This window comes from Camelus dromedarius, chromosome 4, assembly GCF_036321535.1.
Source record: "Camelus dromedarius isolate mCamDro1 chromosome 4, mCamDro1.pat, whole genome shotgun sequence".
Taxonomy (NCBI): Eukaryota; Metazoa; Chordata; class Mammalia; order Artiodactyla; family Camelidae; genus Camelus; species Camelus dromedarius.
This window is the reverse complement of record NC_087439.1, coordinates 63636124-63664086: the sequence shown is the minus strand read 5'-3', so window position 1 is coordinate 63664086 and position 27963 is coordinate 63636124. Positions and strand designations below refer to the sequence as shown.

At 33.8% G+C, this 27963-nt stretch overlaps 1 protein-coding gene across 4 annotated transcripts in view; it reads right to left on the bottom strand.

Annotated features, from left to right (window-relative positions):
• Window positions 1-27963, bottom strand: part of ERBB4 (erb-b2 receptor tyrosine kinase 4) — a 984076-nt gene that overhangs the window by 232166 nt on the left and 723947 nt on the right. For 2 of the 4 annotated variants that reach the window (XM_031451836.2, XM_031451838.2), the window contains exons 13-16: window positions 18785-18917; window positions 14680-14773; window positions 8613-8767; window positions 4010-4054 (exon numbers count right to left, since the gene is read on the bottom strand). In XM_031451836.2, the coding sequence (XP_031307696.1) occupies window positions 4010-4054; window positions 8613-8767; window positions 14680-14773; window positions 18785-18917 (427 nt within the window). Of the gene's footprint in view, window positions 1-3813; window positions 3889-4009; window positions 4055-8612; window positions 8768-14679; window positions 14774-18784; window positions 18918-27963 lie in introns of all 4 variants that reach the window. The other 2 variants (XM_010992478.3, XM_031451837.2) reach the window with 1 other exon arrangement.

The following is a 27963-nucleotide window of genomic DNA, read 5'->3' as shown; positions in this document are numbered from 1 at the left end:
TGGAAAACCAATTCACAAATTGTAGGCTCAGGGAAGAACAACGCTGCTTACAGGGTGAAAGTCGATCAAGATTGGAAACATGTCACCTGTTTTCATTTAAATCTTCAATCTCTTTTCCTGCTGGTTTAGGAAGCAGAGTACAGCATAATGGTGCAGTAGGGAGTATGAACTCTAAGTATCTGGAAATGGCCACACTGGCATGCTCAATGTGACTTTCTGTGACTAAAAGAAAATGTGGCTTTTGGATAATCTCCCAGTTAAAACATGGTTTACAAAACTTAGAACAATTATTTTCTATCACGTTTTGTTGAGATTTACTTTAACCAATCAAGACAGAAGATTAAAGAAGTATCTTGGAATTTAAAAATGGAAAATTGCCTGAAATATTATTAGACTAGTCCCCGGCTTTCAATTAAATATATACCCACCCTGTTTCAGAGAGGTAAGCATTTACTGCAATATTAAAGATCTGAAAAAGGAGGTACTTGTTACTTTTACCTCTTATCCAGTCTATGTCAAAATGTCCCATGGGTCATAAATTCTTTTCCAAAGTGTTCAAGTTAAATTTTTCATGCAAATTTCAAACTGCCTTATATACAGGCTCTGACAAGTCAATTAATTCTACCAAGTCAATACAATTGAAGAACAGAGTCACACTGATTTAAACTTAAGTTCAAAACAGGTATTAATTAAGGATATCCAGAGTTTTCTAAAAGGAACAATTAGCTGCCTACTCTAATTCTTTGAAAGTATTATATTTAGAAGTGTGATATGAAATTTACCTAAAACATGAAAATTTTTGATGTGTCAATTACATAGCCATTGGACTACTGGATTAATGCCCTATTGATATATAAAATATTAATAGAACATCACCTCATGAGATTTTGTAAAAGATTATTTTGCCAGTGTTTCAACTAAAGCCATCACTACTACTAGTGAATACATACTAGGTAACAGCTCCTTTGCATTATCTCATTTAATCCTCACACCAGTTTTGTGAGGTATAAGAATTCCCATGTTAAACATGACCATTATTGTCCTCATTTTACAGATTGAAAAAGATATTGTAAAGTCAGTACTTGAAGCCAGGCTTTCACATTCAAGAACCTCTGCTCTTCACCTGCATAAAGGCCTACAGGTTAATAGGAGTTATGGGCTGAACTGTATTTCCCATATGCTGCTACTGGGCATGGTCACCTATTTATGACAGAGCTAATTTGAATTAGGTGTATTAGTCTGAGATTATAAGGAATAGCTTGGGAATCTAGGCAAGCAAAAGGATTGAAAATTCCTAAACTACTTTTGTTTAAATGTTGGAAATACGAAATATATAGTAAGATATGCCTTGATTTTGAGTTGTATAACCTCAATTACTAGCATTGAAAACCACAAATGTAACCTATCGCCATGCTTTTAGCACTTTCTTGGTCTCTGCAGATACCTCTGCCTACGACCTACTGCCCTTGGTACCAGTGGCCCTCATTATGACAGTGATTCTTAAGATGAAGAAAGAAATGCCCTCCCTCCAGGGACCTACCCAAGGGACAGAAGTGCACATCAAAGTTCCCCAGGTACCTCTGAGAGATTTCCCTCCTCCTGGAGGGGTATGTTCCTCCATCCCCAACATTTAACATAGTTAATGTCTAGAGAAATAATAAATAATCACATCTATTGAGTGATTTGTCTAAACCAGGCACTGTTTTATGGACTCATTCAATCTTCACAGTCAATTTATGAATGATATTAATATTCCTATTTTATAATAAAGGAAGTGAAATTTAAAGAAACTTACCGTAGGTCACACGTCTAAGAAATGGTAGAACCTCACTTTGAACTCAGAAAATCTGATTCCAAAGATGGCACACTTAACCACCATCCTACATTGCCTCTTGTTAATTGGCTGCAGTGATTATAAGAAAATCATCAAAGCAAAAGTGAAAACACACTTCAGAGTGACAGTGCGGTGACTCGACCAAAGTCTCGGGGGGAAAAATTATTCCATGCATACAGGAACAGTCTACACTGGACACTGGCTTATAAACTGGTTTGGTCCTTAGGTGCCCTCTCTCTCTCTCTCTCTCTCTCTCTCTCATTCTCTCATTGATTTTTCTTTTCCACATAATTAGGCCTTGCTCTAAACAGCTGTACTAACTGGTCTTAACTGTGCCCAAATGCCAAAGTGCCACTGTTGTATAAATCACTTCACTCTACCATATCCTTATTTTTAGAATTTAATTTCTCTGTTTACTTCATTAAAAATAATTTACTAATAAGACATATCACTCATTTGATGTTTTTAAAATCATTTAAAGGCAAAATACTATATAAATGAAAAAAATGACAACTAACTTAAGTGACATAGATGAATCCTATAAATATAATATTTAGCCTAAGAAGCCAGAGGTAAAGAGTACATAGTGTATGATTCAATTTATATAAAGTGCAGAAACAGACCAGTTGACTTATGTGGTTAGCACTCAGGGCAGTGGTTAACCTCGGAATAGGGCACAGGAAGCAATTTCTGGTTCTGATATTATTCTGTTCCTTGATTCGGCTGATGATTACACAAATATTTCATCAGGAGAAACTCATTGATCTTTTACACTTATGTTTTATACACTTTTACCCTATCTATGTCATATTTCAATCAAAAGTTTACATTAAAAGGCAATGCTTTATCCAAAATGGTTACTCTGCTAATTGTAATTTAGCATTACTTTCTCCCTTCTTAAAGAGACAATTTGTTTCATAAAGAAAGCTAACACTATTTCTAGATAACATTGTAAAGTTACTATTTTCCTAAATCTGGTATGTTTTAAAAGTCAAATTCATGGAGGTATAATTTATATACATATATAAAGTCCATTCTTTTTAAGGTACTGAACTACCATTTTTGATAAGCCTATACATTTGTGCAACCATCACCAGTATCAAGATATAGAACAGTCCCATCATCTCCCCCAAATTCCCTCATGCCTTTTGTAGTCAACCTCATCCCCCACTCCCCAGTTTCTGGCAACACTGATTGACTTTCTGTCTTCCTAGTTCTGCCTTTTCCAGAATATTATATAAATGGAATCCTACAGTATGCATTCTCTTAAGTCTAGCTTCTTTCATTTGGCTTAATGCTTTCGAGATCCATCCATATTTTGTGTATGTCAGCAGTTTGTTCTTTTCTATTGCTGAGTAATGTTACAATGTATGGATATACCACAATTAAAAGACATTTGAGTAATTTCCAGGTGCTGATGATTTTTAAAGCCACTACAAACATTCATGTATAGATTTCTGTATAAACATGAGTGAAATATTTTGTTTTATACTTCTAACTGATACTTCTATCTGTACAAAATATTTTCTACATTGCCTTTAGTCTATAATAGTTCTGATGCCTAGAGATGATACCAACCAGCTCAAAATAATGTAAAATCAGAAACTGAATCAAATAACAAACACCTTGCAAAAATAGATCAACTTTTGCAAATTATTCTCTTAAAAATATTTCTTTTTGCATTCATCTACACACTTAAGAACAAAAAGATTCTATTAAAGTTCTAGATTAATAATTTAAAATTCTGTTTAAATTGTACAAAATTAAAAATCAATTATATTACTAATTTGGATTCTAAAATCGTAATGAACAAAGGAAGAAGAGGTGGGAACTATGGTTTGAAAAGCAAAGTGTCATATGCTTCTTTCATAACTCTCTGATTTAACCTATTATAAATTTCACCCAACTGGTTAGTACTTTTGATCCATGATAATTGGGAAAGGATTTGAGTGACAAAATGGAAACATGGTAGATGTTACCTAGCATGTTGTGGTAAAGTGGAATGGCCCGTCCAAAGGTAGTAAATGCAGTCATGACTAGTGGGACCGCTACACCTGCAGGCAATTACAGAACAGAAAACATCATTCTCCATTCAGAGTGACATGCACACACATGCACCAGTGCTCACACATGGAGCCGCGGAGGAAGGACATGGGAAGAAAGCACACCAAGTACCTATCCATCAGGCCGATGCAGTCTTCAATACTTGAGCCTATGCACCTGCAGAAGATCCAGATTTTAAAAATACAAGGGGAAAAAATTAGTCATTTAAAAAAAGACAGTAAAACAGATACTGATTGTGCCAAATTCTTAATGATAGCTATAGGACAACTTCAGAACATCATCAACGTAAAGCTAGTGAGAAGATTATGACTTGATGGATACCCAGAAATGAACTGCAAATACCACACAAGTGAAATGAAAAGAAACATCCACAGTAAAGGAAATTGTACTCTGTTTCTGTGGAAACAGAAATTTCCATAGAAGGAATTCCAAACACATACTGCTCACTTCTAATACTTTAAATTCATTTGCATCATTCATGAATAATAGGTCTTGATGAATAACTTGATATTTTAATGGCTATAATTGGCTTCATGTATATGATTTCTTCTAAAAGGGTTTAGGTTTAAGTAAAAAACAAAATCAATCAAAAAGGAAATATGAGCTATTCAATATAATATAATAACCTGATGCTTAATACTCATTAAAGATTGATTTTAGCAGAAAATGAGTTAACATACTTTAATGCTATTCTCATGGATACTTTACATAATCACATTATTTCCTTCCTTGGTTGTGACTGTCCTTAAAACATACTTATCTTTAAACATGAATTCATTTAAAAAGCAAATTAACTGGTTTTACCATACTGTAGTTTATCTTGACACTTGTTTTTAAAAGAGCAGTGCCATAACAGGCAAATACAAACAGGTTTTTAAACTGCCATAATATTTAACTCAAACAATAACAAATAAATACTCCTCAAGGAAATGAATACATCAAGACCCATGCAACTGAAGAATCCACTGAAATGAACATTTAAGTGAAATTATTTAACTACACAGAATCCTGATTTTGATTATAGAAATATTATTTCTTCCATCTTCCAACAAACTTGAATTGCATTTCATTCCCTTTTCTCTCATTAAAGACATATAGCTCTGCTGCATTGTCAAGAAGATTCCTTGTACAGCTATGATTATATTCCTATCTAATTCTGCTGGTGATATTTTTTTCCAAATTCTAATTTGTAAAACTGAAAAAATAGCTGAAGTTAAAATCACTATGTAATGAAGTAATAAGGTCCTCATGTATAAGGCCAGATCACCCATTTTTCCTTTAAAAATCTCTAACATTCATAAACTAATACAACTATGTATAATAATAATTAAGTCACTATTTCCCCATTTCATCAATGTCTGTTGTAACATTCCTACTAGGTAAAAAGTTGTTTTTCTTTTGAGGATTGGCTTTGAGTGACCCAGAAAAATTTTAATGCACAGAAATATGTGAAATATATTGTAAAAAAATCTTTCAGAAAAAGCAAATAAGAAATAAAAATTAAAAATATAAAGCATATAGCATGGAATTGGTTCCAGAATCCATAATCAAAGCCATTTCTAAAAATAAAAAAATTAATCACTATAAAAGTTTCCAAAATCTCTTACATAGTTTTCTTTTATTCTATTCTAAGGAACTTATTTTTTCTAGCTTCCTATTATATATTCTTCAAAATGCTTTTTAAAAATACAGTAAAACTGTATTTGTAAAACTGACTGTCTACTTTTTATTTCCAAGTGATAATCTGAAAGCTATGGTTAGTTTGTAATCTCTGTCTTTATTATAACCTGAACGATAAAAATATTTGAAAGTACAATTCAACTTGAGGGGAAAGTGTGAATAATGAAAGACCTCCATTCATCCATTAAAAACAAAATTCTGGGTCGCATGCCTACTAAATGTTCCTATTGTTCTAGGAGCTGAGGGGAGAAAATAGATGAATTAGATACTTTTCCTATTAATGAGCTCACAATTTAATGAAGGAGACAGATGCATAAACAGATGTGTACTGTGGCTATCGCTATATTTGATACACCGTAGGGGTTCAATATAACAAAGTTGAAGAATGAATGAAATGAGAAAGGCTACTAAACTAAAAGTCCTCTAGCCAAGGCAAGAAGAGATAATGTTATTATTATTTTTTTCCTCTAGGAATGTTAGTGAGAATCTCCTCATAGGTGCTAAATGGAACATCTATTTTAAAAATATCTGAAGAACTTGTTAGAGCCAGTACATTTAATGTACTTTTAGATAGTAAAATGCTTTTAAGGTATTACACAGATAATTTTATTTTCAGAAAATCATTAAATAGCATTCAGAGTAAGAACTTTCCTTCTGAAAAATGTGATTTTGAAAGACTATTTCCATTAACCTGGTTCTTGAATCATCTAGCTGACATAATATTGGCATATAAAAGAAAAGCTGTTTTCCAAAGTAGAGTTGGCCTGGTGAGCTCTTACTGATAGGTCACCGTGCTTAGGAATAAAAACAGTCACTCGTCCCATCATCTTTACTGCCCCTGTGATCTTTCTAGGGAAAGAGTCTCTCTCTACATGCTCAACTTGAAAAGAAGGAACTGGCTGCACAGAACACCTCACTGCTTCATTAACGGGATCTCAGAGCACTTTGCTGCACCACAGTAGTGTAAAAAGGAAGACTTAGGAATTGAGAAATTCCAAATTCCTAAATTCTGTTCTGGGGCTGAGATCACAGAACTCTTATGAAATGAGTGAACCTGTATGATAGGGAGACTATTCAAAAAAGGATGACAGGAAGTTATGAGAACAAAGACAATCTGTCAGGACTAAGTCAGTCATTACAGAATCCGTTTACCTTGGAAGATGCCAGAGAGCTCAATATTAAAATTCTGTCTCACCATCATTCTGCAGCAGTGAATGTAAAGACAGCTGCCTATTCACTAGGGTTCCCAAACGATCTGGTCAGATGTGTTTCCTATTACCCCTTCATTCTCCCTCTTGACTGACATTCAACTTTCGTGTCTGTGGTAAATTGATCTCTTCATTGTCTTTACTTCTATTTTCCCTCACTATGTATCATCTCCTTTATTGTATAATCATGATTTAAAAGCGCTGGGAGGAAGACACACCAGCCACACATCCAGACTGTGGCTCTGTGATCTCACTTTCATTTCCCTAATGGCTTTGTTGTAATTAGATTTGCAAAAACAGCAAAAGGTCCCATTTTGAATGGCAACAGCTGTTGACATAAACATTATATTGAATAATTTACTGGTTTAATTTTAGCTGCAAAACAATAAAACCCTCTTGCGGATGATTATTCTAGCAAAGTTTTTTCTTTCTATTGCTGACTCCCCCACTGCTCCAGCGGTACCAGGATATTCATGAAATACTCTTAACCTAAGTGTGCCCAAAACTCGCCAGGGAAGCTGTTTATCCTTTCTAGTTTCCTTGAAGCAAAGTGTCTATGTGACTATTTCAGTATCCTCAAACTATGTGCTCTGTGTCAACCAACGAGGTGGCCTTAGCTCTTCCAAGCTGAACTTGAATTTGAATGGCAGAATATTACTTTACCTTTGGAGGATCTGCCACTTCACAGAGTGACTTAAGCTGATTCCTTGACCTGCAGGAAATTGTAGCAGCATCTGCAAATTGATGTCCTCTTGGTAGAAAATGATGTTGCTTGCTTAACTTCTTCAATATGCCCTAACAGCTAGCTCTTAATCTGGCAGAAAATCTCTTTGTGGAATCTCATTCTTCCCTGCAGGATCGAAAGTACCCAAGGTGATCCTCAGCAACAAGTGTGTGTGTTTGTACGTGTGTGTGCACATGTGATGGACATTCACAATGGAGAAGACTTTTTTTGGACAGGTGAGGATCAAGTATGCGAAACTGCTCTCAGTTCTGAATTTATTCACTTTCTAGAGGAAAGAAAAGTAAAAGTCCTTATTTAAATAGATTTGCTGTCTTTTAAAGAAATAGCTGGGATTTATTAGATGAAGTGATATTTCTTTTATAGTTCAGTGCTTTTCTTCTTTCTGTAATATGTCTCTGTTATTCAACCATTATCAATATCAAAAGTAATCTAATTATTATTCATTTTACAATGCATCCTTTTGAAAAATAGAAAAATGTGTACTCATCAATTGTCCTATATTGGTTATAGGTTAACCTGTAGTAAAATCACTTTCACAGAATATACTTGTAATTTTATTAATATACATATCACTAGGTTCTTTTTTTTTAAACCATCACTGCTTCTGTTTATATTTAGCTGAAAGAGTCATAGAAGGCAGTATATATCAAAGAAAGATTCTCACTTTAAGCTGGTTGTAACAACAAATAAATAGAAACAGAAAACCTTTATCAAAGAATTATTAATCATGGATCTCAAAAGTATGATTACTTGTCTTTTTTGATATCTTTAATTTCTAGTAAAATTTGGAAGAATTTCTATACTCCATACAAAGTATACCTGATACTACATTTACGAAGATGTCAATAGAATAGTTATAGAGAAATGTTAAACAGAAATGTTGTAGAGACTATATATCTGATTCCATAAAACATTCTGGTAGAAAGGATTTCTTTTAAAAAATCAACAAATTATGTAAAGATGAGACAAATTTTGCATAAGGATATATTTAGTAGGCTGTGCCAAGGATAAAGATACATGTGTGCACCTTTTGATTAGCGATCCATACACAGTTGCATCTCTGGCCAAGACGGATGCTTACCCTTGGGTGCAGTTTGGGTGGCACGGATGGCATTCCCGATCCTGATCAGCATACTTGAAGATGAAACTGTTTGCCCCCTGTAAGCCATCTGGACATTTTTCCACACAGTTTGGGCCATCCTTAAAATGGGAGCACTTTGTGCAGTTGTCAGGTCCCTAAAGTGTGAAAAACAAAACAAAATGGACAAAGAAAAATGGGTGCCATTGCCTCTGGAAGGTGCTCGTGTGGCTTAGTTACTCAGACCGCAGCGGTGGCCAGCCCTCCTCCAGAGAGCTGGAGAGCATTTTCAGAAGCACAAATGGAGTTGCTGCTATTGTAGTTTTTCCATCAGCAAAATTATCCAATAACTTTTTCAGAAGGACTTCAGTATTTTTTTTTCTGTCATTTATTCCTGGCAAAATGACAGTGCAACGACATTTGGTAACAATACATTTTTCCTAGGGGTGTTTCATCACAATCACTGGGAATATGTGAATATTCTTACTAAATAGTGAAGAGAAGGAAATGATATGAATTAAGAATTACACGAATTTCATATAAACGTGAGATGTAAACTTTCCTGCTAGTACCATGACTATTTGAACAATGAATTTAAAAAATTTCCATAGTTGAATTATCAGGAATCAGGCAGTTTAGGCAAATAAAAGTTAATTTCCAAGTCACTCTCTATTTCAAATCAGCTTGTGATAATGCTAAAAATCATATCATGTCTATTAATATGGATTTTAGTAAATCATAGTACAATACTGAGAGCACAATAAAGCCATATTATGATGGACAAATATCAAAACCTCCATAATAATAAAAGTAGATACAAACAAAAGAAATTTATATGGAGAAACTTACTCAAAAATGAAGATGATGTATCAGTATGATAAACCTAAATAAAACTAATTCACTTCATATATTTATGTTTATAATGTACAATAGTTGTGTGATATGTTGAACTTTCATAGGCAATAATATGCAAATATATTTAAGTGCCATGACAAAAGTAAAAGTCTTATATTCATATTAAGCATCTAAGAATTTTACCAGAAAAACTGATTTGAATTTGGTGCTGGCGATATTAAGCATGCGAGAAATGATAAGTAATACATTCTCAAATCAGATTAAGAACATTTTGATAAAAATGCTATTTTCTTAAAAGACGCCCATATAGTTACACATTCAGCCATTTTAATTTACTTATTACTAAGTATTATGACTAAAACTACTCGTCAACATTTACTTTTTGTTCTCCTTTTTGAACATCACATCTTTGACCACTCCATGGACTCTCTTGCCTTGACTCCCTTCTCCCCTAAGTTTGTTTATGTTCACATGGTCCAACAATTATGACAGTTCATCCTGAACATAATTTAGATAAATAAGATATAATAAGTATAGAAGGAAATATTTAATATTATTAGGTTTACAATTATGAACAATGTGAATCTGGGAGACAAGAGCAGCAAATATTATACAGAGCTGGATATTATGCAGGGAGTGTGGGGACCTGTCTATTCATGGGCGGGCATTACATCTCACTACAGATGTTAATCCAACAGTAGCCAGACATGGCAAGTGGTGATATAAAGCATCAGGAAATCAAGAAATATACTATTTTAAAATTTAGAGATAAAGGCACAGAGTAGTAGTGTAAACAAGAAGGGATAATCAGGAAGAAGTTTCTGGAAATCCTGAGTCTGGTGAGGTTCAACAAGCACCTGTCTATCTTACTATATTGAGGTGAGATGTTGATATCTACCTATCTACCTATCTATCTAAACATATTCAAAAATATCTAAATCTCGTATTTCTAAATCTCATAAATATATTTGTGTGCATGTGTATATATATATATAAATATATATACACATATATATACACACACACACATAAAAATTATTCTGTGAAACCTAATCCCTATTCAACCTGAAGTGTATGCTACTGGCAATTTCAATTTCCTACCAAAAAAGAATACTTCACATGCTTCCAATGTTAACACCTGCTCATGGATACTTAAGCACGTAATGCTGTCTATTACACAGAATCATTTACTGTGCAAGTATGCTCAGTGGCGTGACTTATTGTACAAGAGACATGCTGATGTCTTCTTGCAGCACACAAGAATAAAACTTACTGTGAGAAATTAGGCAGTTATAGTCAGAATTAGGAATTATTTTTCCATAAAATTCTTCTAATGTAAAATAATGTCCAGGTAAAATCAGAAGATGTAAAATTTATGAAACTAAGATTAAATTCACATTTAATCTTTAGGTATACGTTAATGAAACAAATGTTTTGTGCTTCCTTCTTTTTAAAGCATCTCTTATCTATTTGATTGTATTATCATGATATCAAATCAAATGTCCTGACATAACTAAAAGATGTCCTGACAAATCTCAAAGGAAATGAAATGTACTGATTTTCTATCTCATTTCCATAATAAAGAGATTTAAAGAAATACATATGTATCTAATGCTCGCTCTTCTATCATATTCCTAAAGCTTTTAAGAACCTGGGTGCAGTGAATGAACTGATAAACATAATAACAGAAAAACAGAGGTGGAGACAACAATCTTCCTTTCTCTGATTTTAAGCTACCCTTGGACTTAATAATCTAGACAGAAAACTAAAGGATATGTTAAATCCTGGTAGAAACATTTCATTTTTTTCCTCAGTGACGACTGATGCTTTACTCTGGTAGCCACCATAAGAGACAAAGCCACTATTCACAAGTACCCAGTTCACTCCCATTTCCAGCCCCACAGATGCCGAGAGGGCAGGTGTGAGTTGCTTTGGACAATGAAATTAAGTAGAAGTGACTTCAGACACTGATTTCTAAACTCTCCAGCTTTCTCTTTCCTCACTGCCATGATGTGGGGACCCCATGCAGAGGTAGAGGTGCCATAAATTCAAAGCATCCTGAAATTCCAGACCACCACAGGGAGGAGGGCTGCCTTAGAAAGTTTCCCAGACCTGCAGTGCACTTTACATGAAAAAAGGTTTAAACATTTTTCTGTAAGCTACTGCAGTATGAGGGTTATTGTTTATGGCAATACAAGCTTTATTAACCTGACTTTAACAGCTACTTTAGGTTTTATAAAAATCAGCTAGCCCCCTCAAAAAAATCAGTTCCCTTCTTATATCCCTTCCTTTCTCTAGCTGCCTTTTTGGCTTATATTTTGGTCTCCTATGACTTTGTCTGATGTCCTTTACTTTTCTTCTTTCATTCTCTCCCTTATCTTTCTTGATACGACTATACAGGAATAGGGAAAGTGAGTCAGAAAGGATAAAGTTAAAAAAAAAAAAAAGACCAAGTGCAGACAGATAACAATATAAAAGCAGGGGCTTGCTTTATTTCAAATCTATCCATCTCAAGATTATCCCAGATGTCTGTCACATTTAAATAGGATAATACCATCCCATTTTACATAGAACTGTGATTTTATTCCCAGAAAGCATTTTATCCTCATTACATTACAGACACTGTTGCCTAGGGGGGAAAAAAGTGAAATGAAAAGAGTGTGAAGTTTAGAGTCAGAACTTCTACAGTTGGCTCCCAGCTCTGCATCTTACTGACTTGCTGACTTTGGAATAACTTTCTAATCATTATAATGGGTTCAATTTCTTTGTATTTTAAATGGAGAATGTGCTAGTATGCTTTAGATGTAATAGTGTTTGGAAACTATAGATATTTATCAATTATTATCAGGGAAACATTGAGAGGTCAAGAAAATGAGATTTCAACAGAATAAATCATAAGACTAGGTGTGGTAATTTCAACTAGCTTTATAACTTCTTCCTCTATCTATCTCAACGTCAGTCTCATGAAGAAGTTTCCAGAACCTCTTGGATATCTTAAGTGACATATACATGGCACAAAAAACCAACTCTGCCTCTAGTTTTGATAAACAGCATGTAGACCCAGAAACAGGCAAGAACCCAACATACATTGTAAAGGCTGAAAACAAGCAACCCCTCAGAGGAAGCAGAGTTTGAGCTATTGTTTGAGCTCAATCCTGGCAGTTTTTCAGATACCAGAACCTAAAAGACACATGTTCTTACCTGCCTTAGCATTTCAAGGCTTACAGATCAAGTGACAAGTAAGTTTCTTTGATTTCATGCTCTAATCTTCCACAGAAGAGTGATTCGACTTTACTGGGCTTTTTCTACGTTACACTTACTGCCTTCTCTAATCTCTAGACACGTGCATTCACAATTTTAGCCCTGGGTTGTGATTTTAAACATATGGCCCAGCAACGATGTCCTTACAGGACCAAAATGTGTTGATTAAAAACCTACTTTTTCTTTCTTAGTTATCAAATAATTTTGAAAATTCCAAGAACAAGAATTTTTAGGGTTTTTTTTTAATGTATATTTTTATAAATTCTCTCAATTCCTTTGAGGAACAAAGGAATGAACACATAGACTGCAAAGCCATAGAAATTAAAACAAACTAATAGGCTGGTTATTTACTCCCATGATTCTACACCATAGGAGGCAGCATGAGGAACTGAAAAAGCATGAGACTGCTCTTGCAGCTTGCCTTGCTCGGCGCAGACAGCCAAACCCTTGGTTGTTGTCATTGTATGTTTTCAAAATCTCAGTCTCTCTGAAAGAGATTTTTTTTTCATTCAATGAGTTATGGTTCCCAGATATGTTAGTTTTTAGAGAAGTCTTATAGAGATAGCTCAACTTATTTTAACTCCCCATTATAGAATTCCTCTTTCCTGTGTTTCATGACATTCTTTAAGGAATGCACATTTCTCACGCTGCAGACGAATTGTATTTTTCCATTACCGTCCTTAGTGGAAAAAGAAAACCACTGCACATGCCCTTTGCATACTTACTTGAAGACCATTACATATTAAATTATCTTTTAGACTTTGGTTCTTCAGGCCAAATCACACCACTTCTTTCTCTCAGAGGTCTGTTTTTCCAAGCTTACTCATCCTTGCAGTAGTCCTCTGAACTGTCCAAGTTTTCCACGCCCTTCTTTAGATGAAGTTCCAGAATGGCTCACTGGGGCCTAATGGAAGTTTGGACGGCTCAGTGATATTTTTTTCCTAAGCTAATTAACTGCTGAATAAGCACTCTGGTAGAAAAATTAAAACTACTTAAATTCCAAATGAATTCTTGTGAATGTGAGCTTTTGTTGAGCTCTTGGCTACACTCAAATGCTGATCCTTGAATTACCTATTGAGAGATGACCCCATACACAATAAACTGGAAATTTGTCTAAAGGATGAATATGACACTTTGGAATGACAAACTCATTCTGACCTCACTACTAAGAAAAAGCCTGAATGATGGAAACAAAAGGAAGGTCTAAAAAACAATTACCATTTTCTCCACAAGGCTAAATTCAAACCATATAAATGTCAACTTATTCATAAAGATTTCCCTGATCCATAGCCCCTTCTTCGATTTTCACAGCTCGTTTTTTCCCTCTGCCATAGTATTTATCAAACAGCTTTAGATTTTAGTTTCTGAAAGCTTGTCTTCCTCCTTTTTTCAATTGTCCTTACAAGTGCGTCATAGTCAAATGATCAAACACAGGTATAAATGTGCTACAGATACCTCAAACACAACATAAAGTTTCACATTTACTTGTCTTTGTATGTTTCTTCATTCCAGGTTCTTCTTCAAAGCAGAGCTCAAACATCACCTTTCTCTGGCCTCTCTTGGTGCCCCAATTTCCATCTTAAAGATTTAGTTTCTCTCTTATTTGTGTTCTTAACAACAACTCATACATATTTATATTTTATCAATTATTTTGCTTCAATTTAATTATTTGTGTACCTCTCTTTTCAATTCAGTGCAGTTCTACAAGGACAATTCCATATCTTCTTTTTAGATGCATGAACTGGGACATAAATATTTAAGAAACTGAAGTTTTAAGTATTTTATCTCTACTGCTAAGCTATAGCCTCCTGAGGGGAGAAGGTCAAATGTGTTTCCCTATAGCATGCTGTAAATACCTACTGACTGGATGGACAAACGACAAGGCAACCCCACAACGAACATCCACACCTGACACTGAATAAGCCAACACAAGCACAGATGTCTTCAGGCTTACCGGGCCATGGCACGTGAGGACGCCGTCGTCCATCTTCTCACACTGGGGGTCACACTCCACACAGATGGAGCCATTCTCAAACTCCCGAAATTCACTGCGAAAACATCAGCAGCACGAGGCGGTGTAAGCAAACAAGCTGTCAACTTAACAAATGAAGGAACATCTGCTAAAAGTCCTATTGGCAGAGTAAATTCTAGAGTCTGTTTCTTTATGTGCCAGCAGCATCAGAGTCATTTCCCTGTACATTAACGAGTAAGTTTTCCATTAGGGGAAAAGATAAACTGCAGCCAGATGGCTCTCCTTGCCCTCCACTGGGTTCAACGACAGACTCATTCAGGAAACCTCTCTCTTGTGAGAGATATTCCAGCAGCATCAAAAAAAAGAAAAAAAAAAACAAAAAACAGAAAAGTATGACTCTTTTGATGACACAGCAGAACCATTTTTACTTTTTTAAGTAAGACTGTGCCTGTTTGTCTCTATATAAAATTTTACTCTTGGCTGAAGCTTTATTTTTTAAACTTTGGGAGAACTATTGTATTTATTTTGTTGCTAAGTTACATGAATGTTCCCCATCCTTGTCCTTCAAATCCCAAGACTCTTCAATTTATTTTTAGTGAAACTTCAAAAAACGCTTTGATTTCTTTTCTTCTTTTAAAATATCTGCCTTGGAGAATTAGAGAAAATATCTTTTTATGGTAGATTTTATTTTCTTAGATTATTGATCTAATATCACAACATCTTTTTCAGTTCAAATTCTTTTTGAAGTAATTCTATATGGTATAAAATTAAAAAAAATAGTTTAATGGTAACACTCTAAAACTTTCTAGTTAAAATCTGAGATGATGGTTATCCCCTCCTAAAACCCTCACATTTGGTGGCTATTTAAATATTAAATGTTACCAATATGTAAGTTTTCTAATCACTATCTACTCCAAAAGTTTCATTTCAATAATTGGGTATCAGTCATGTACAATATGTTGAAACTAAACCATTTCCACTAATGTGTGAGAGGATGAGGTATTGGGTATAGACAATTTAGAATGTCAGTTAGGAGCCAATAACAAAACTTGACTAAATATTTATAGCTACTTTATCATTTTGTGCCTTTGTATCATGAGCGACCCGTTCCAAACTAACAGCACTGCAAATATGGCAATTACGGATTAATTAGGTGATAAATTCAAATTCATTTTTCCCTAGAGTGAAGTATTCACTTACTTTTATTGTGAACTATCTCATTTGACTATTGTAAAGCCTTACAATAACCAAAAGCCTTTTGACTGAAATCCAAAGGGTGGGCTATATCTTCTGTTGGTTAGATTAAGATGACATCTAGTTCAAGGCAAAATAATTGTTTGGTTTTCAAAATAAATAGTATAAGCTGTGGTTTAGTTATGCATGGATGTACGTATTTCACTACATGGATTCTGCATTCTTAAAGTAAAGTGTTGGTTTGCTGTGGATTAACTTTTCATGAATTTTTGGGGGTTTCAATTACTTACAGATACTAACTACTATATATAAAATAGACAAACAAGGTCCTATTGTATAGCACAGGGAACTGATTTTCCATACCTTGCAATAGCCTATAATGGAAAAAGAATATGAAAAGATCTGTATGTCTGTACAACTGAATCACTAGGCTGTACACCAGAAACTAATGCAGGATTGTATATCAACTATAATTCAATTAAAAACATAAATAAATAAAAATGAGTAAGTAAATAAATAAAATCGTAATTACATAAAAAGTTTTTTCTTCTGCACGTTTCATCAACATGAGTGATATAAAGTATTCAAAAGAGGAAATCTTCAGAATATAAAGGTCAAAATGACCTGGTGTTGGGGAAGTGGGGGATGGGGTGGTAGTTAAATTGTAAAGAGAATCAAGAGCACTACATGTACAATGAAATTATACGATAGTTACAGCAAAGCCTGTGATGGTCAGCAAAGTCCTGCTTCTGAAAACAGTTTCTTGGGTGACTGAAGAGCTACAATTCTAAATGAAGGTAATAGTTTTTATGATACTAAAACATAGATCATGCTTTTCTTTCTCTTCTCCAAAACTCCCTTCCACAAACACAGAGTTGAGGAGTACAATGAATACGTCATAAAAAAACATGGAGACAACCTCGCTGCCTTTTATTTTATAGACTAGACTTATATTTGTATGGCTTCTGGCTCCCTTCCTTTCTGATCTCAGAACAGATTCTCTTTGTAGTTTCTTTACTGTCACTGTCTCCATCACTGCTTTTTCCCTTCCCTGTCTCCTAATGATTCCGCGATGACTTTGTCAGAGATCCCCTTTCACTTGAATCTGACCTAACAAATCACATTCGATTTAGCGTGAGCTTTGCTCACTGAGCTTTGTGTTTTTGCTGCCACACATTTCTCACAGTTTCCTTGTGCTACCTTTGCCAATGCTGTGATCAAAATGAAAACAAATAAATGTATGTATATGCATGACTGAAACACTATTTGCTACACCAGAAATCGACACATTGTAACTGACTATACGTCAATAATATTTCTAACAAATTTAAAACTGAAACATTAAAGAAAAACAATGGCCATCCAGAAAGGACACTGGATGAAAATCGGATGTCCTGAATTCTGGGGTTGGCTTGCTACTTCCACAGGGTTGTGACCTGGCCAAAACTTACATTCTACCAGTTCTCACTGTTCATAAGGTGCTTCTGTTAGATAAAATGATTTCTAGAGATTCCATTCTCTCTTTCAAGTTACACATACATATTCAATAAATTTTTGATGTAACATTCACTTAATGTAATTAAATTCTATTAGTTCCATTTAATGGCATCAGTTGCTACACACAGACAAGCACATTTTAATCTGAGGTATTTTATGTACAGAAAATATCATTCTTTCATAATAATGTCAACAAGCATGAACACAATTCAATGACACAAGCAGCAAATAACTTGCTATTCATTATCAAATTAAAGAATTGACTGTACTTCATAAAATTACAAGTTGAAATTTTCCTGACAAAACTATTAAATTCTTCTTTTAAATTGTTTTTATACTTAAAATTCTAACGTTAATTTTTTTCCCCTAAATTTCATGGAAGAAATTGGTTTTGGTCATCTTTCAAAGAAGAGACGTATCAGTATTATTATAATCCATAGATTTTTATCTTTCTGATGTAAAATGCAAAAATACAGTGTTATCTGGGATCATGAAAACAGTTGTTAAAATGGGAAAATTCATGAGGCAGAAGAAGAAATGGAATAAAGAACTTCAAAACTACACTTTTACAAAACTGTTGAGAATCTGTTCAGTGAGCAATATAGGAAAATTTGACTCAGGGACAGTACTAAAAATGCATCATCATATTAATGAAGGACAACTGCGATGCATGAAATGGTGTGTTAGGATGAAGTGATTTTATGAGTATATGAAATGCCATGCAACAAGGTATATACTAGGTTTTATTGTTGGCAATTTGATTATTGTACTATCAGATGGAATTTAAAATACTTGATTTAAAGTATGTCTTGGGTTATCTTTAGGAAGTGACAGAACACTCTCAAAAATCTTTTCAACTAGAAACTACAAAGGTGATTTCTCTATAGGGCTAAACAGTTGTCAGAGATACAGAAACATGTTTTATTCCTAACACAATCAAATAGACACACAACCTGAATGGAAACAAATCAAAAGTATGCAGTAATTCCTCTTGAAAATTAATAGGAAAACATGAGAAAAAAAGACTGTTGAGGCATATGCTAGGAAATATTACTTGTAACAATGTCCTTCATAAAGAAAATAGAAATATATTTTTTTCAACTTTGTATAAGTTTAAATTATTATCATTTATTAAGAATTACCTATTTTGGTACACTTTTTAAAATGTGTGCACGACAGTTAATATGCATGTTGCCTATCTTGTTAATTTAAATCAAATTATTTTGCCTTAAAACAATTCTTTTATATGTTTCTCCTTTATACAACAAAAGCTCTCCTAAAAGTCTTGGTCAGCACACACATTCTGAAACTTTACCATTTTATTGTCAATTTAAAATCTAAGCCAATCAGCACCTCAAAGTTCATGAGATAAAGGCTGCTTTGTAAGATGCCTTACCCATCGTAGAGGTTACACGATTCTATGCAGGTCCTTCCCCTGCTGAAGCGACGGCATGACAGACACTGGTCTGGCCCAGGTCCCCAGCACCCATCGTTTGAACAGAGATGGTTACACACCATTCCTTCTGCAGCTGAAAAACACACCAAAATCAAGGGGAAATAAAACAGAAGCCTATGTCAAAACTTATCATTTTAATAGGAATCTTCCTAAGTAAAGCTATTTCTGAAGGGGTCTGTTTGAAAGAGATCTATGGCAGATAACTTTGCTTGCCTACCCAGTCACATGGCCCACGCCACCCTTGGCTTCTGCCACATTGCAGAGCCCCCGTCCCTGTGTGTGTAACATCACTGCATTTTCATAAGACTGAGCAAACAGCCATTGCCTAGATCAAAACTCTAGGGAGGAAGAGTGACAGACATTAACCTTCCAATTAAGGTAAGGAACAAAACACACTGTTCTAAGGCAGCATCCTTGGCTCCACTAATACACCAAACTTTGTGACTTCAATTTCATATGAGAACTTCATGCAGAAATAGAATGAGTGATATTTGTCATAAAAAAAAAAAACAAAAATTAAAAGAGGAAAAGAAAAGGAAGACTATATGAAAGTGAACAAGAGAGGAAAGAAATAGAAATAAAATACAAGTTTGTACAGGCCTCTGGTATACTCTGACTAAGCTTACCTTGATACTGAGTCAAACTGACACACGCAAGAAAAGCATTTTAAAATAATTTTAAACAAAGTGTAGAAGTTATTTATGAGGAAGTATTGAGATTAAATGAGTAACAATGTTCTTTAGTCTTATCTCTATATTTTTTGTTGTTGGGGGGGTGCCAACAAATTTGGTGGCTATGTTTTAAAATTGCCACTGAAATTCACCACCTCTGTCCCCCTTTATACCATATCATATTTATTCAGTATATTATTTATACTGAAAAATGTAATTTTAGTGAAGTGATAGAAATTGAATAAGAAAGGCCAATAAAAACTTCAAATGCTGTTCTGGGTGTCTGAAAAGTGATTTGAGGCATGTGAAACACAATTGCATGTGATTTTCATAAAATATTAACAATTTCCTAGAAGATTAAAAACATCAAAAGCCTTTTCACCTTCCTGTTAGTTACCAACTCTACTAATTAGGGGATGTAACTTGTTATGACAAGAGCATTTGTGAGATGGGATGGGATAGCACTGAATATGTGATTGTAATTTAAAGAGGGATCCTATCTGTGAAAGCTGTCTCTCTAACAAATGCTTGAGAAAGTGAATTGCCAGCATCTGTGATGCTGATTAGTTTTAAAATAGTGAAACAAAATCTTCCAATTCATGTATTCTTTTTTCTGATATCCCAGAGCTTTAAGGAGGCTCCTGTGTTAAACTGCATAAAATTCTTTCTCATGACAGACTTAGATCTATCAAGGTATCTTTTCACAAGCAATTCTCCAATGAAGACACTGAATGATCAATAGGCACATGACAAAATGCCCAGTATCACTAATTATCAGAGAAATGCAAATCAAAACTACAATGAGGTATCACCTCACACCAGTCAGAATGGCCATCATTCAAAAGTCCACAAATGACAAATGCTGGAGAGGCAGTGGAGAAAAGGGGACCCTCCTACACTGCTGGTGGGAATGCAGTTTGGTGCAGCCACTGTGGAAAACAGTATGAAGATTCTTCAAAAGACTAGGAATAGACTTACCATATGACCCAGAAATCCCACTCCTGGGCATATATCCAGAAGGAACCTTAATTCAGAAAGACACTTGCACCTCAATGTTCACAGTAGCACTATTTACAATAGCCAAGACATGGAAACAGCCTAAATGTCCATCAACAGATGACTGGATAAAGAAGCTGCGGTATATTTATACAATGGAATACTATTCAGCCATAAAAATGACAACATAACGCCATTTGCAGCAACATGGATGTCCCTGGAGAATGTCATTCTAAGTGAAGTTAGCCAGAAAGAGAAAGAAAAATACAGTACGATATCACTCATATGTGGAGTCTTAAAAAAAAAAGAAGAAGAAGACACATGAACTTAATTATAAAATAGAAACAAACTCAGAGACATAGAATACAAACTTGTGGTTGTCAGGGGGGAGGGATGTGGTTAGGGACAGACTGGGAGTTTGAGATTTACAGATACTGACAGGTATATATAGAATAGATAAACAAGTTTATACTGTATAGCATAGGGAAATATAGTCAAGATCTTATAGTAGTTCATGGTGAAAAATAATATAAAAATGAGTATGTGTATATTCATGTATGACTGAAAAACTGTGCTGTACACCAGAAACTTACACAACATTGTAAACTGACTAGAACTCAATAAAAAATTTTAAAAAATAAAATAAAATGTATTTTTCCCTGCCTAAAAATAAGAAAAGCTATCTTTTCACTCCACAATTGCTTAATTGAATAATCTCTTCCAATATAGTTTAAGAGAGAAACTGTGTGTGTGCCTAGCAGTTTTATTGAAGTATACATGACATATACTGCTCATATATAAAGTGTACAATCTGATGTTTTGACAGATACATGAAATCATGACATATATATATATACATGAAACCCAGGCAAAGAATATATTCATTACCTCCAAATATTCCTCATGACCTATGTAATCCCTTCCTCCTGCCCCATTCTCAGACAACCATTGGTCTGCTTTTTCAATATACATTAGCATGCATTTCCTAGAATTTTGTAGAAATATACAGTATGTATTCTTTTTTTATATAGTTTCTTTAACTCCACATACTTATTTTGAGATTTATCTATGTTGCTGTGTATATCAGTATTCATTCGCTTTAATTACTCATTGCTCTGTATCCTCAGCTCAAGGAGTCTATGGCTAGAGGTGTAATGCCCAATTTCCCCCAGACCCCTTTGCCTTAATAATTCCTATTTATCCTTTCCATCTCAGATTGCTGTCCATCTTTCTGTGGGCTCACCTAATGCTGTCTACACATTAAGTTAGGCCAACTGTAATTTTTAAGAGTAAACATGTGGGCATAGTTGAATGTTTCCACATTTTTCTTAAGTACATTTATTGAGGACTTAGTTAAATAAGCAACCCTGCATTATTATCTACTACTAATATGGTGTCTAATCGTCCTCATAGCCCTGAAAGGTAGATGTTATTATTAACTTACAGAGGAGTAACATGTAAATAATTGCCCAAGGCTGCATGCCTAGTTGTAAGTAAGGATTTGAATCTATGTTGCTCTGACCACAAAAACTGAACTATTACAACTACATCATATCTTTCAGCCTTTATCGGAAAAGATTCATAGTATCTGTCGAAATACTTTATAATAATCAAACCCATGCCTCTACATATGGTAAGTAAGGCAAACAGCATACGTAGGTAGTCTTGTGCCATGAAAGAGAAGGTCTTTTTTTTGCCTGTGTACTTGTAGACAGGTACTTCATTTCAATATTTGGAGCTAATCCATTTACTTTCACACATGCAGCACAGTAGCAAGATCCATTATTTAAGCTTGCCTCTATTTTAACAAAAGCAAGTTCAGTATTCTCTGTAAAGGTCGAAATACTAAGCACATTATTATCTCTCAAAATTTTAACAGACAGGTACAATTCAGATGAGATAAAGGAAAAAAACTATTTTACAGCTTCCAGAGAAAACACAGAGGAAGTTAAAGGTTGCCTAATAGCCACAGTGCTAAAGTTTCTTTAGCGAAGTTTATAAGGGCATTTTGAACTGTAAGCCACTGAATGGGCCTCCCTCTCTTTCCCATGGGGGGCTATCATTCTGGGAGGTCAGAGGGCTGTTGAATTCTTGGTGCTGATTGAAAACTTATTTTCTCTTAAAAATTTTAAAGAAGTAGCTTCCTTGGCCTTTTGTTCTATGCTTTGTGGAGACACTTCCCATGGTTTCACGCTGCCAAAAATGACCAACCAGCCTTGAATATCACCATCTAGTCATTTGAAAAGAATTAGAAGAAAGTAATTTATTATGGTTTTCTGCCTATTCCAGCTTTCCTGCAGGAGATACTCGTTCCCTGATCCAAAACTGCTCTGAAATGGAACATCTGAGTAGAGACTAAGGGAGGCAGTAGGCAGTAGAAAAGACGGTAGGAGTTTGGGCAAAACTAAAAATCTCTTCTCCAACTAACGTCAAACCATTTAACAGAAAATCAAAGCAGTAATCTTTCACCCTTCCACGTATTGTAAAGTTCTATCACCCTTGGGAGAGAGAGGATAAAGCGACGAGAGTGAGGGGTTTTCAAACCTGAAAAAAACAATGTGAGTTGGTGAAATAAATAGATCAAAAGTTGATGTACTATCATGGAATGGGCGGTATCAAGGGAGTGCTGATGGCTTTGTGAACAACCTAAAGGAAGAAACTGAAAACATGTTTGAGGGCCTTAGACAGAAGTTTGATACACAAACATTCTGAGGCACTGATTATATTTTCTACAAGAATAGGAAGATGTTGAATGCAAACGGAGATTCATGACACTGTGCAGTATGATTCTGAATATACTCATTCATTACCAGTTGCTTTCATAATATAACTTTTGGGGTTTTTTTCCCCTCTTAAAGATTTCCACTGATAATCATGTTTATCCCATGAAGATGTATATAGAAAAATTGTACATAAATGTACATGTTTCAGAATATGAAACACTCTCTAAATAACCTTAAAATGGCTGAATGCATATAAAAATAGATATTATAACTTTAAATTTTAATTTCACTCTTTTATTCCTTTTTAATTCTTCATCTATTACATAAAATTTGATTTTACACATTTATATTCAGTTACTTTTATTGAATTATCTTTCTTACACCTTACATTATTATATATTAACAGGAAGTCACTTAAACATCAGAATTCTGCATTTTTAATAACTACAAGTTTTTGCTTTATAATTTCTCACCCACTGATTAGAGGCAAGTCAGGTTAAAATGTTGTTATCTGTGATAAAAACTAAAGCCTACAGTAATCTTGCCTTTTATTGCTGAGAGGCACTTCATTCTTTCAGAATTTCCAGATTACAAAATAGAAGGGATGTCATTTCTGAAACTATAACTGCTTATTACCCTTTTGATAAGAACACAGAGAACATTTTGTAGCATTGTTAGTAATTAGACATTGTGCTGTTTCAAATACAATGAGAAAATGTTACTTGATTTTTTTTTTACAAAGAACAGTGTATTAATGTATAACTTTGGTAAAATCTTAAAAGTACAATTAAGATTTTCTATGTTCTTACTGCTTAGAATAGTGACTTCACTATATTCTAAGTTATGCACTTTATGACCCATGGTGAGCTATGGTTTACTGAAAATTGTGGCAAAGTTCACTAATTACCCAGAAAATATTGGCTATGAGAGCCAAAGGATGATTCCTCTGACCTGGCAGATCTTTGTTTGGAAATGCACAGTTACCCAAGAGAGTATGGGCTGGGCTAGAAGTGTACAAATCAAAGGCATATTATGTGTGACAGAGAAGGTAAGAAAATCTGTGACTTTAGCAATGCATTCTTAAAACAAGGAAAACCTTAATTTACAAACAAAATTTATTTTTCTACAATGTACAACTTATTAGAAATGATAATGTTGACAATACAATTTTACTGTGATTTATAGAAAGTCAGAATTTCTCATGATACTATAAAAAGTAAAATAAAATGTTTACTATTTTGCAGTTATTGTCACTCTGACCACAGAAAAAACAAAATAATATGTTAAGAAAACATTGTTGTATTTTCCACTGGTGTCAGATACCCTCTGTTCTCTACTCATCAAACCTTTGTCCCAACTAAGTGTCAAGATTCACGTTCAGATTAAATTCTGGACATGCAGTGACTCATTGTAAAATCGAATTGTATTGTCATCCAGAGGGTTCAGTTATTACCAATTAACTATAGTTTTGCAATTTCCTTTTTCCATATTTATATTCAATGAGGTGGATTTTTCTACTATCAAAATTCAGGAACATCAAAATCACAAATACATATAGAAATTTATATTCCTTTTATATTCTTTGTGCAAAAGAATATATTCTTCATTATCAAATATTTGTCTCCTGAACCATTAATCTAAAGTTCATATTTTGTCAATATATTTATAAAACACTGACTCTATTACTTATCATAAAGTCAACCTTAAAATGTTTTAGTTATAAGAGAAAAGGTAAAAAACATATTTTAGAGGAGTCTCAAGCATAAACTGTTTTATTCATTTAAGATCTCGGGAGGTTGTTTTTAAATTCTTAAATGTCTAGGCTCCTATTAATAATTATTCTTATTTCTTTTATGCCTATCACCAGTTGACACGTTACTTGCAAATTTTTAAATCACCACCTTGATGATGTGAAGTTTTCATCTGCCTAAAAGAAAGAAGACCCTCAATATTTCTCCTTGTTTTCTTGTTCCCCCAAAAGGAACTTCTCATTAAGTAAAAATTAAATATTGAATCTCCACACCACATAATGTGGTTATAGGTTTATATACACTATACAATATCTCTTTACTAGGAAAGAGCTTGACTGCACTATAATAGTTACAGTTAACCATGTATAGCACTTATTTTGAGCCAGGTATTCAATGAGCTGAGCATTATTATTACACCTGTTTTACAAATGATAAAACTGAGGTACAGAGATGTTAAGTAGCTTACCAAAGGCCAAGCTCCTAGGAAATAGTTTTGCTGAGATTAAAATCCAGACTACTGACTCTAGAGTGTTCTCTTGATCATTATGCTATATAGGGCATTCTTCAGTAAATCAACAGATTTTCTTATGTACATCCATCACTTTCTCCTTATTTGGAGAGGAATCATGGTGAAATGAAGAGTATGAATTTTGAAATTAGATACACATTGGGTTGAAATTCTGAATGTGATTTTAATAGTTCCAAACTTTGAGAATATTATTCAATATTCTGAATATTTATATATTCATCTGAAAAATTGTGATAATTAAACTTTACAGGGTGGTGGTGATAACTAAACTATACAGATTGAGAAGTAGAATCTGGCACTTTTTTGCTATTTAGCTGAAATATTTCGGATACCTAAAGTCAGTGAGAAGAGATAGATTATTCAGTAAATTATGTTTGATCAATATCCTAATTAATTGAAGATTTTTCAAAAATTATGCTATACCAAAACTTATAGATGGATTAAAAATTTCAGTATAGTTTTAAAGTACTAGAAGAAAAAGACTAAGACCATGCCAAGAATATAAATATAAAAAGAAAAAGAAAAACGTATCCATTTAACTAGATAAAAACATAAAATGTTTGTTTATAAAAAGATAATTTTTTAATTACTTATAGATGGAAAGTTATACATAATATATTTAAGAGAAAAATATGATGTATTTAATGTCATGAGACCTTTCAAATCCAGAACTGAAAATGGTTAAAGCTCATAACTATCTAATTTTCAAGAGAAGAAATATAAATGATTAGTCAACACATAAAAAGAAGCTCAATGTCAACCAAAAAACTTAAATTTAAAAGGCGCCTTTTTCATACTTCAGATCACCAAAGACCATGGATAATATTCAGTGTTGTAAAGAGCAGTGGAATATTCCCTGTCAAACACTGTTTAGGACAAGTGCAAACCAATCCACTATTTTTGAAAGGTGATGTAGCAATATCTAACCAAATTTATTATCTGTAACCTCATTTACACAGAATTTCCACTTATGAGCATTTAGCCCAAGGAAGTAATTGCACAGTGTAAAATGACTTATGAACAAAGATTCACATCATGGAAGCATCGACATGAAAACTAGAAAATAAATTAAATTACCATTAATACGGCACTTACTCAATAAGTATTTTTATACACAGACTTGAAAAAGAATAAGGAAGAGCTCTATATACTGATATGGAAGACCCTCAGAATATATTAAGTAAAAGGCATAGATGGCTGAACAGTATTTAAATATATATGGTATGAACCAATTTATATATGAAAATGTTTCATTACCTATCTACCAAACATTTTTCTACTGTTTTGATTTCTAACAATGATAAAAATGCTATTATAATTAGAAAAATAAAATTATTTCCATTTTGAAAAGTAATTATAAATATAATTTCTCTCATGTTTATGTTGGTTCAAGTGTATATATATGCAAATATCCCTAAAATAGAGATGTATGAGTTCAAATGTAACTCAGATTCTGAAGTTTGGTGTAATATTTATCTCTTCACTGTTTATATTCTGGCATTAAAAGTTTATGCTTAAATATTTAAAGAAACTTCAAATACTTTATATACCTACTCTAAAACTCCTTCCAGTTAGCACTGTTTTGTCCCTACCATAACCATACACATAAAACAGGCAGAAAATGTCCTAGCTTTTCATGTCCTGGAGTTTCTCTCAACCTCAATCTCTTCAAACCATAAAGTCTGCTTTGAAATTTGTGACTTAAAAGAATAAGATTGCTCAAGCCATGGTCACACTTTATAGATGAGGTGAAGTTTTTCTTCTCTTGTCATTACTATTTTAAAGCATGCTGAACTCCAAAAATCACTGTTAAAAATCAAGACTGTCTTTTCTTTTAAGTTGCCAGTCCAACACACAGATTTAGATCAGAGTATTTTATGGTGACTGTGTGTGTGAGCATTTACGTGTGTGTATGCAGGGATGTGCACGTGTGTTGTATGTGTACATGCATATACATTGCACTATATATCTGTGTATGCATATGTCTTATAATGTGTGTGTGCTTGTCTATGTCTGGTTGTAGATTATTAGGAGATAATATCTAAAAATGCAGTATTTATGATGCATTTTAAATGAGGCAAATATTTAAGTCTTCGCATTTGCAGATAATGCTATGGATGATAAAATGGCTTTAATCAAAAATGTGCAACCACTGCAGGCTGAATTTAACATCAGTAACATTACCTCTGAGGTCAAGTTTATAAGGTAGTTACATTTCTGAAAACGCAGGATCCAGAATACGATGAGACTGAAACCCAAATTATGATAAATAGATTTCATGCAAAAATTGTTTATTCTAAGATATTAAAAATAAAATATATATATGCTTAATTTTATACTATGGTACCACAAAATTGCTTTCTTCTAACTGCTTCATTTCTTCCTGAAACTGTAAAGTCAACTAAGTGTATAGAACAATAAAATATGTTCACAGTGTGAAAAATGGCTA